At 39.6% G+C, this 12141-nt stretch overlaps 1 protein-coding gene across 2 annotated transcripts in view; it reads right to left on the bottom strand.

The window, feature by feature from the left end:
- Positions 1 to 7886: 7886 nt before the first annotated feature.
- The window catches only part of ISOC1 (isochorismatase domain containing 1), a 72868-nt gene continuing 68613 nt past the window's right edge, over positions 7887 to 12141 (bottom strand). For both annotated transcript variants that reach the window (XM_073625093.1, XM_073625101.1), the window contains exon 6: positions 7887 to 9928. In XM_073625093.1, coding sequence (XP_073481194.1) covers positions 9782 to 9928 — 147 coding nt within the window. In that variant the 3' untranslated portion in view covers positions 7887 to 9781. The remainder of the gene's footprint in view (positions 9929 to 12141) is intronic.

Genomic DNA, 12141 nt, shown 5'->3' with positions numbered 1-12141 from the left:
GGTTCTCCTTCACTTGTAATTACGTTTTACCCCTACTTTGGAAAGGGGTTAAAAAAAAACTGCTATGAACTTTCCTAGTCTCTGCAATCAAAGAGCATTGATGAGCATTCAGTAGGCAGAATTCTTACTCCATTATAAAACCTCTTAGCACTTGGAAAACATACATTGCTGACAACAAATCCTGCTACGTGACTTCCTATGTTATAATGTAGGGACACAAAAAAAAAAAAAAAAAAAAAGAAAAGAAAAATAGAACTATACATTGAGGTTTCTACACTTGTCTAAATCACAGGATTACCCCTTTTCTCCATCTGGTTTTAATTTCTTTCCACCTGCCATTCAATTTAAAATTTCTTAGTACTCAACAGAATTTCTGAGTTAATCTAACATTTCATTAACAAAACAGTCCCTTCTCTAGACTGTCGTCTTCCAGATGGGCTGTAATATTTAAGACCGGAAAGAATGAGATTAGATTTACGTGTAACTGGTTTTCCGTGACACAGCAACTCAAACTAATCTAAACTACATAAGGTTTCTTGACTAGAACAATACAAAGAGCAGTTAAAGAACGGTTTGTTCCGTAACATGGTATGCTATCCTAGCTATAGAGAAACAATATTATATCCCAGTGTACCATATCACCTGCTGGCTATCAGAGAATCCTGGAAAGACCCCTTTAATGCTGCCCCAGGTCCTAGGCCTGGGGCAGCACGGAAAGACTCCCAGCCAGCTTGCGCTACAGCGCCAGTCTTATGGGGCGGACTGGGCTGAGAGGCAAATTAGTCTAGCGCTCCCATAAAGTGGCCGCACTGCTTCCGGTATGCGGGCGGCCGGCATTCCGCAACTGTGTGTGTGTCTGGGGCGCTGCTTATTATTTTGACTGTCCTATCATCCTGGACCACAATCCTTCCTCACTGTGCTATATATTTTTGCTGCACTGTTGGCATGGTTATATCTTCTTAGTCCTCCCCATAAAATTATCAGAAATTTGTGCTTAAAGAACGATAGGCAACACTTTTTTTTCCATTTTTGATAGAGTAAGGGAGGGTTATAGCCCCTGTCACTTCCTGCCCCATAGCCAAACAGGAAGTGAAAGGGAAATCTATGCAGATTGAGGCTCGATTCACACCTATGCATGTTGCTTTTGAGCGTTTTTGGAGTTTTTTTTTTCATGACTGCCACGTTTTTGAGCAGCGTTTTTGCGTTTTTTTTTTTTTTTACAGTTTTTTTTACAGTCTAAAAAAAATTAAAAAAAAAAAAAACGGCAAAAACGCATCAAAAACGCTGCACTTGCGTTTTTGATGCTTGTCCATTGAATTCTATTACATGCAAAACGCTGCATTTTGCATGAAAAAAAGTCCCTGACCCTTTCCAAAAATGCAGATATACAAAAAGGCATTAATGTGAACATGTTCCATAGGAACCCATGTTAAAAAATTCCCATGCATTTCTGCAAAATGCATCAAAAAACGCACTAGTGTGAATGGAGCCTAAGGGAATCCATTGCTCCCCCGGCCCTCAGAATTAGTGTCCCCACTCGAAAATTTCAGGCCGGGTCTTAAACAGCAAGGGGTGTGGCCTTGACAGGAAGGGGTGTGTTATATTTAAATTAGGAGGTGCACGAGTTTAGTCAGGCCTAGGGCAGCACAAAACCTAAACACACTACTGGTCATACACTTGCCTTCATCTGCATTCCTCTGGCCTTTGTTAGCAGATAAAACTCAAAAGCCATGCAAGATTAAAACTTGCTTTCCAGGTGGATACTAGTGTGCTGAATTAACCCTTGTTTATTATATGTTTGAAAAGTACAATGACAGCAACTCATTGCAGAAACCATCAATAATCATAGTAGAATTTCACTTCTTCAAGTGAAAATAAATAGAGAATGAGCGAGACCTTTGTAATCACAGAGCACTTGCAGAGATCCTAGAGCCAGTATTCCTACCACCTGAAATTGTGGGTAAATGGATTCTGTTACAAATCATATAAAAGGCCTGGTTCACAACTATGCAATTTTTTTTTTTTTTTTTTTTTTTTTTAGTGCATTTTCAGTTTTGCAGAAACACACTACAGTCCATATAACATGGTTTCCTATGGATGTAGTTCACATCTGTGCATTTTATGGAAAGGGTCAGGGACTTTTTTTTCCCTAGTTTTCGGTTCCATAGAATTCAATGGATCAAAAACGTGTAATGAAAAATGCAAACTGCAACCTGCATAGGTGTGAACCAGGCTGAAAATCCTTAAATAAAGCAGCCAATCTTAAAAGCGGTTGTATACCCCCACACGTAAAAAAAAAAAAAAAAACCCAAAAAACCCTGCAAAGGCATAAAGAGCTAGTATGCATGGCATACTAGCTCATTAAGAAATACCTACCTTAGAACGAGGTCCCCATATTGCAGCCCGGTCCACGCTGAGGGAGCTGACATTTTTCCCTCTGCGTTTCTTCCAGGTTTGCAGCTCCAGCGTTATGAGTGGCTGGAGCCGTGATGACTTCACTCCTGCGTAGGAGTCTTCTTCCTGGCAGGGTCTGGCAGCGTCTGCCAGGCATTCACAACGCATGCACCACTGACGGCAACAACTGCATGCAAAGTGAATATCTCCTAAACCGTACAGGTTTTAATATTCATTTTAGGCTTACCTGTAGGTAAAAATTAAAAATAAGCTTTGCAGAAAAGGCTGCTCAGATTTTTTTGTGATAGAAGTTCCCCATAACAACATTTTTTAATTAAGCCACAGGCTATCCAAAACTTAAAAAAAAAAAAAAAAAAAAAAATTGGAGTGAGGTGTTTTAATGCCATAAGGCAGGGGTGTCTTAAAATTCAGTCTATGGCCCCATACACACTATTAGATTTTTTGCAGATTTTTGTCTTCAGATTTACCAAAACCACGTAGTGCAAAGGCTTGCCTGCTTGCATTCAAATTGAAACTCTTAAGGTTTTACCTCATATTATATGATTTTGGTAAATCTGAAGACAAAAATCTGCAGAAAATCTAATAGTGTTTATGGGGTCTAAGTGTGTTTGTCTGAGCACTAATACACTGCCCAACAAGGATTCTCTTGCCTTTGTGGCTGTGTCTGGCGAAGAGATGAGCTCGGGCATGTTATTTGGAGATTGACAAACAAGGGTCAGTGCCCATCTGCAGCCTCACAAGTGCAATCAATGCAGCCTGATCAATGCCCATCTGCAGGCTTGGAGGGAACAGGGAGGGGGGCAGGACGAGCGCAGACAGATTACATATAGGAGAATCTCCCGTTTACTCTGCAGCCTCTTTAATACAAAGTCCTGCCTCCTATGATAGACAGAACAGTTGTCCAATGGCAGCCCAGGAGAGGGGACTTCCTATTACAGACGCCGCTGAGTAAACAGGAGATTCTCCTGTATCTAATCTGACGGCACTCGTCCCGCCCCCTCCCTGTCCCCTCCGAGGCAGCACCAATAAATACGGTATATATCCCAACTACCAGGGGGGCTGTAATAAACCAGAACGCAGGCGGCGATTGGCCCACGGGCTGGACTTTGGACATGCCTGGCATAAGGGATGGTTAATGAGCACCCTTCTATCTTGAAAGACATGCTAGGTTTATAGGTTAGAATTTGCAAAATGCAGACAACCACTAAACGGTGTCACTGTAACTCCAAGCAACTGAACTACAAGAAATGTATGGAAGCTAAAGAGCACTGCTGCATAAATTCTGTCAATAACATCTAAAAAAATATATTTTTTTAAATAGCATGCTAGTTGTGTTTAATTTTTTTTTACATTTTAAAATGTCTTAACCTATCTAGCATGTGCACTAATAAAAAATGACAGAACACAAAGGGAAAAAAAGAGTCACATTTTATTTAACAAGGATTGGCCAACAATGGAAACATACAAAGTACAGTCTAGAAAGCGCTTCACACTAAAAAAACTGCACTTTTATAGCTGTATTTGAACAGAGGTACTGTACAGAACACGCAGGCACCATAGTTGAAGTCACTGTAGTTACAAAATAAAACATTGGACATACAAAGTTTCTTATATACTAATAGTACTGAGAGTTCAAATGAACAGTATTAAAGCCACTGGAGCCTACTGTATGTGACAACACCACATTCTCGTCAATCAAATGGAGACTCATTTTAATGCTGCCAGGTAACAGAAGGCCTGTTCCTACTCGGAAACAGGTAAAGCACTAATCAGTCTCGTACATTGGTTACGAAAACCTAATTATTAAAACATGAATGCCTGATAGATAAATGTAATACAGGAGAAATAGAACTGCTTTTAAATTGGTCACATTCTACACAGTGCTACTATGGGCTTGGTTATTGAAACCAATAACAATCAGATGGCAATCTCGAACACTGATGATCAAGGTGTATTTTTCCCCTCTGAGCCCCTTCTTGCTGTCTGCTCAATAGAACAAATATAGATTTCTTAGTATAGCCCCTCCTTAATCGCTAGCAAACAAATGGGCATAGGTAATAATCTGGCTTCGGTATAAGGGACGTTTAAATGGAGATTTTCATGCCATGTTTATGAACTGCTAATCATTATGGGTTAGATGTATAAAAATGGTCCTATGACATGTATTTTCCACCACTGAGCATGCAAGCACCACAATGACAAATTGTGGACCCGCACTGCTCCATTAGGACAGCCAAGGCTTACTGGAGGAAGACACAAGACACACCTTTCTATTCATAAATGTGCAGACAGTGTTACAAAGCGCTCTCTACAACCCTAGGAAATCCATTGCTATAATGTACATATGAGGCAGCACATGAATTGGATTCAAATATGGACTGGGCACTTGTTAGTACTTTGTCAGCACATCTCAGCATGGATGTGGAAAGAAAAACCCTTAAACATTAGTTGGACCTACCAATGTTAGCAATTCAAATACATCATCAACATAAAGTAGAAATATGAAAGCAGCGCAAAGTACCAAACATAGAAAGTGTTAAAACCACTCTAGACAAGTACAAAACAAACACGTTTTCCTCAAATAAAGCTTCTTATGATTCAGATCAGTAACCCAGCATCTGCTTTCTGTCATGTCACCAAGTGATCATTTGGTTTTCAGGCAACACCCCAGGTTCAATATCCTGGTGGCTTCATAAGAACCTCTGTGATAAGATCTATTCACATGCATTCCCAGTCAGGCCCCTATTGTGGGCTGTGATTAAGTCGAGAGGTATTCTCACTGCTGTTTTTTCCTGAAAGCCAAAAAAATGGAAAGTTAAGCAGAGAGAGTAAGACGGGTCTTATACAATTCATTATCTTTTATTCAACCAGCGTGTTGAAGAAAAGAAAATGAATCAATTCCCCCATTCAACACAAGACAGAGGAAGCAGGGTGGCTTCCCCACCGTTAGAATACACTAATCAAGTGAAAATTTGATTGGTTGTATAGAAGCCAAACAAGAGATTGACTTCTGTACCACCAGCCTGCCCAAAGATGGATCGAAATTCATCTAGCCCCTGCCGAACTGGCGAAATTTCGAACTATAGCCAGCTTTAGACATGGTCAAAGCTGGGTCCTTAAGTGAGATGATCTAACCATCTGTTTAAAAGAACTGGCTGGTGGATGATGCAACGAGTTAACACCCAGGTAGAACAGAAATAACAGTTTTGGGTTGTACTTTAGAATTTATTGGTGAGATAAGCCTGATCCTCGAGCATTTTTAACACAGTTGTCAGATTTCTCATGTTCTTTCCAACGATCCAACACATAGTGGTTCTGGTTTGAAGTGCAATCATAATACCAATGATTTTATAGTGTTCAATGGAATAGGATCATGGAGGTTAAAGTTATACAAATTACACTTGCCTCACTCTACCAACCAGCTCTTAGGTCAGCCATAGATAGTTCAAATCTCTGATGGATCAGCAGTAACCGGCCAAAATTCAAGCCACGTGTGGGTAGGTTTAATGCACCAAGTTGATCAATCAATCAACTTGGGTACAACCAGCTTGCCAGAGTCACTGGATATTATTGCTAGCAGCTGCTATAGCCACTAGCAATAATCACTGTCCTCTCTCAGCGGGGACGGCTTCCCCCGCCCGCCGGGAGCAGACAATTGCTCAGCAGGAAGGATTGACCTGTCAGCACGGTCTGTGTTGATGGGGGCAACATGCAACTCATGGTTGAAGAAAATAAATTTGCAACATCTATGGCTTGCCTTAGTACTGTTGCCTTTTAGAAAATATACATTGAAATTAGTCAATGAAAAAGCAACCAGTTCCATTTTTTTGATATTTGTTAGCACAATGAAAACAGTGTATGACTACATAGAATATAGAGCAGTTCTAGCTAATATCTGAAAAAGCAAGATTTTTCTCATCCCTGGTTGGTGGCTAGAGGATGATTTGACAGCAAACATTCATGTGCTCTGCACCATCTGAAACCGCTGAAAAAACTGGATGTGCCCCTGTTTGCATGTCCAATAGTCTAATGTCTGCGTAAAGCATTTGCGTTACCTCTGTAAAGGCTGGTCATATTTAGGCAGATGGCCAATGAGCCATGAAACAGCTGCCACCTGGGAACTGTGTGCTATTAGGACCCAGAATTTTCCTAATCTAGCTAGTGCATGCTTAGTAAAAGGTTTGCAATCTTTTTCATCACAAAAAAGGTTATGGCTAGGTATATGTTAGAAACACATTTTTTAATATGTAGGAAAATCTATGTGGTAATTAGGGACGGTCCCGATGTTCGAGATGAACGTAAGTTCGACTCGAACATCGGGTGTTCGCCAAAAAGCGAACAATTTGGGGTGTTTGCGGCAAATTCAAAAGCCACAGAACACCCTTTAAAAGTCTATGCGAGAAATCAAACGTGCTAATTTTAAAGGCTTATATGCATGGTATTGTCATAAAAAGTGTCTGGGGACCTGGGTCCTGCCCCAGGGGACATGTATCAATGCAAAGAAAAAAAGTTTTAAAAACGGCCATTTTTTCAGGAGCAGTGATTTTAATAATGCTTAAAGTGAAACAATAAAAGTGTAATATTCCTTTAAATTTCGTACCTGGGGGGTGTCTATAGTATGCCTGTAAAGTGGCGTATGTTTCCCGTGTTTACAACAGTCCGAGAGCAAAATGACATTTCTAAAGGAAAAAAAGTACTTGCGGCTATAATGAATTGTCGGTCCCGGCAATACACATAAAAGTTCATTGATAAAAACTGAATGGGATTCCCCCACAGGGGAACCCCGAACCAAAATTAAAAAAAAAAAAAAAAAATAATATACGTGGGGGTCCCCCTCAAAGTCCAAAAAAGACCTAAGGTCTGGTATAGATTTTAAGGGGAACCCCTCCCAAAATTAAAAAAAAAAAAAACAAAAAAAACCCCCAAAAAAACCTGGCAGGCCGCAGGAAAAGGGGGGGGGGGGGGCGGGGACACACAAGAGAGCGCCCCCTTCCCAAACCGTACACAGGCCTTTGCCCGGTGGTTGTGGGGGTCTGCGAGCGGGGGGGCTTATCGGAAACCTGGAAGCCCCCTTTAACAACGGGACCCCCAGATCCCGACCTCCCCTGTGTGAAACTACTTGGAAGAAAGGATCACCTTGCAGAACTGGCTAATGTTGTTCACACACACACACACACTATAATATATATATATATATATATATATATATATATATATATATATATATATATATATATATATATATATATATATATATATATATATATATACACACACATACATATATAACACTCTATGATCTGTCTACCGGGCAAGGGTTGTGGGGATGAGGCCCTTCTCCCCATCAACATGGGGACAAGGTGCTTTGGGGGGGGCTACCCCAAAGCACCCTCCCAATGTTGAGGACATGTGGCCTGGTACGGTTCAGGGGAGGGGGGGGGGCGCTCTCTCATCCCCCCCCTCTTTTCCTGCGGCCTGCCAGATTGCATGCTCGGATAAGGGTCTGGGTTTTTTTTTTTAATTTTGGCACAGGGTTCCCCTTAAAATCCATACCAGACCTGAAGGGTCTGGTATGGATTTTGAGGGGGACCCCCTATGCCATTTTTTTTAAATTTTTGGCACAGGGTTCCCCTTAATATCCACACCAGACCTGAAGGGCCTGGTATGGAATTTGGGGGACCCCCACGCATTTTTTTTTTTTTTTTTTAATCTTGGTTCGGGGTTCCCCTGTGGGGGAATCCCATGCCGTTTTTGTCAATGAACTATTGTGTATTGCCGGACCGACAATTCAATATAGCCGCGAGTACTTTTAAATGACTTTTTTTCCTTTAGAAATGTCATTTTGCTCTCGGACTGTTGTAAACACGGGAAACATGCACCATTTTACAGGCATACTATAAGACACCTCCCCAGGTACGAAATTTAAAAGAATATTACACTTTTATTGCTTCACTTTAATCATGATTAAAATCACTGCTTCCGAAAAAACAGCCGTTTTTAAAACTTTTTTTGCATTGATACATGTCCCCTGGGGCAGGACCCGGGTCCCAAACACTTTTTAAGACAATACCATGCAGATAAGCCTTTAAAATTAGCACTTTTGATTTTTCAAATTCGTGTCCCATAGACTTTAACGGTGTTCGCACAAATTTTTTGCCTGTTTGCATGTTCTGGTGCGAACCAAACCGGGGGGTGTTCGGCCCATCCCTAGTGGTAATGATCACTTCTGACAATTACAAATGCTTGTTATTGCAATTCTTTATGCTCCAGTTTTTACTAGAGATGCTCAGATTGGTTGGCTTTGTGTGGACAGCCAACTATCAGTGATACAGAAATCCACCCCATGTGCTACTTCACTGAAAATGTACACAATACTAAGGTGTGACATGTAAAACGTGAACCTGACTTCCAAAGAAGTTCTGAAACCACTGCTCATTAGTGAGTTAACATGCTGTGTACTTGTACCAATGTGAAATGGTATGATCTCAGTTTAATGAGCCTTATTATTTAAAAAGGCACTGCAGCAGCAATGGAAATCCTACACTTAACATGAAACCAACCAACCTTTCACCAATTTAGCATAATCAGAGTGAATATTACTTGCTAAGGGGTTGCTGCACTATGTTCTTTGCCTAATAAAGATGAATCCCAGGCACCAAAATTGCAATTACAATCAAGTGGAAAATCTTAGTACATGTAGTTGCTGCTATAGACACCAGATAGAGATTGGTGGACTAGATACACCAAAAAACAAAACTACAATCCCTAACTAGTTAAACATTCTGCAGGCTTGATGTTTTAAATTATATAATTTTGCCAATAAAATCTACATCTATTTAGACATACTTTATATTTGATTGCAGGTGGCTTTTTGTGTTTGGCATTTGCCTTAAAAAAATAAGCTTTAATCTGTAACAGAATAGTATATATCCACTAGGGGCCAATCTATTTGAGCAGTAGCTAGTCAAAGTGTTACTCTTTCACTAATTAACCAAACTCATTAAAAAAAAAAAAAAAAAAAAAAAAACTTAGCTCAACAAGCCCATTTTGTAAAAAGCAATTTTGACAACAGAGCACAACATAAACCATACTTCATGCCTTGAGGCTTACACATCGCACCACCTTTATCAAACACCCTGAATCTCTTTACAAAGAGAAAAAGACGCCCTAAGGAAGCTACACATACAAAATATTCACTTCATTTTACATACAGGCAAACAATCTTTTCATTAATGGATGAGTCCATGTAGATATTGAAGTCAGCATTAGTTTGCTGCAAAGAAATCTCATGCGGAACTGCAGTTAAATGGAAATGACAAAGCCCACAAGAAAGTGGATTCCAACTGCACTGTCACTTTGTTTCCAGTTACACTTTAGAAAGGAGTCCAGACTCAGGGGCACTTGCTTTGATAAGGTTTTGAATTTCCTTAAATTTAGGATGGTCCTTATCTGCTACCAGCTGCAGAAGTACCGCTTCGCTTGTGGTGATTATAATTCCATTTCTCGCTAGGCGCTGCAAATAAAGCACATTAAAAAAATCAGTGAAGCACATATTACATATATGAAAGGAAAGCCTCAGTCTTAAATTATTTTTAATTCTACATGAGAAAGAACCAGCTAATAGAAATCACATGCAATTCTTTAAAATATCTTCAGTCTGTATTTAGGTACAAGAAGCCATAATAGTCATTCATTGGTGACCCTCTAATCTCCCAGAAAATCAACCATTAGACCTTAAAGCTGGCCATACACTAGTGAAAAATTTTTCGTTACAGGAACATTCTAAGAACAGTCGTTTGTTTTGCTAATCATGTGGGGTCAAATCGATGTTTGTTTTTGACTGCAGCGACGAGAAAATTAGAAGGTGCAGGATGGAAAATTTTTCTCACATGTTTTGCTAACAGTATATAAGGTTTCCGTTTGGCAAATTACATTCTCTCCAAAGTCAAAAGCTAAAATTCTGAATGACATATTGCCAATGAATCAAAGTTCTGAGAATTTTCATTCAAAAAGCTACTACACACCAATAACGCTTTTTGTAGCCAGAGGTCAGGTCATCCTAGCTTATGCTAGGCCTATGAACAGTTACATTATTACTAAAATGAAGCAGAAACCCTGTATATACGCTATTTTTTTTTTTAAAAGGAAAAAAGACCTGGACTCCAACAGGTTAGAAAAAAAATTATATATATATATATTCTCCATACCCTCTATAACAGAATAGTTAACTGAATTGAATAATCTTATGAGAATGGAAGAGTTATCAGCGCAGCTACATGATCGGCATCCTTATTACCAGGAAATATGGCTCACCTGGATATATCTTTTATAAACAATTCCAAATTTGCAACCTTACCATCTTAGGAGTTCTTCTCTATGGCCTTTGAAACATTCCAATTCCCATTTATTTTACATAGTATTGGATATCTCGCCAGCAGGTCCATTTCCCCCTATTTTGTTTTGTATTAAAATTTACCAAAGGTTTTCAGGGACACTGTACAGGGAATTAAAGTATATGGAACCACTACTTAAAACTATTCGGTGTGAGTGTATACCAATTCCAAAATCGTTGGGATGCTGTGTAAAATCTACATAAAAACAGAATGCAATAATTTGCAAATCTCATAAACCCATATTTTATTCACAACAGAAAACCTATCAAATGTATAAACCAAGAAAAAAATGACCATTTTAGGAAAAAAATACGGTCATTTTAAAATTGATGCGGGAACATGTCTCAAAAAAGTTGGGTTAGGGTTATGTTTACCACAGGGTGTAACATCCCCTCTTCTTTTAAACAAAACTCTGTAAGTGTCTGAAAACTGAGGAGACCAATTTCTGGAGTTTTGGGAAAAGAATGCTGTTCCATTCTTGCCCGATATAGGAATCTAACTGCTCAACAATTCTTTGTATTTTTCCTTTGAATATGTGCCAAATATTTTCCAGTTGATGAAGGGTCTGGACTGCTGGCAGTCCAGTTAAGCAACCCGAACTCTTACTACAAGGCTATCCTGTTGTCATAGATGCTGTATGTGGTTTAGTATTGTCCTGCTGCAATAGGCAAGGCCTTTTTTGATAAAGATGTCATCTCGATGGGAGCATATGCTGCTGTAAAACCTGGATATATATCTTTCAGCATTGCAGGTGCCTTTTCTGATATGCAAGCTGCCCATTCCATATGCACCCCCATACCACCAGAGATGCAGGCTTTTGAACAGAGTGCTGATAACAAGCCAGAAGGTCCCTCTCCTCTTTAGTGAAAATGATAATAGTAAAACTTGGCACCAACCCAAATTACAAGTCTATTTTAAATATGTGAAGCTGCCCCTTTAAGTGGGCAGCTTCACACACAACTACAGTCTACATATGAGCAATATGTGAACTACAATCAAACATTCATGAAATATTCAAAAAACCTGCAGTCCATAAAACAAAAATAGTCCTTGCTGTAAAACTTCAACCAGTGTGCTTTCTGGTGTTAAAGTGCCTTAAGTGCTCCTTTGATTAGTACTTCACCACAGTGTGTATGAACTGCACACTTACCAACCACATCTATCAAATAAGCCTTAGTAACTTAGGGTACCACCCTTTTTCCAGTTATATTCATGATGTTCCACATTTAAAATGCTTAAAAGGAATATGTCAGCTGCTGTCCTCTCAGATGGTCATCTCCTCATACCCCAGTAGCCGAGACCCAGAAAAAAATATTATGGTCCAGGATACCAT

Source organism: Aquarana catesbeiana, linkage group LG01 (assembly GCF_042186555.1).
Source record: "Aquarana catesbeiana isolate 2022-GZ linkage group LG01, ASM4218655v1, whole genome shotgun sequence".
NCBI classification, from domain to species: domain Eukaryota; kingdom Metazoa; phylum Chordata; class Amphibia; order Anura; family Ranidae; genus Aquarana; species Aquarana catesbeiana.
Note: the sequence above shows the minus strand (reverse complement) of the source record. Positions and strands in the feature narration are given on the sequence as shown.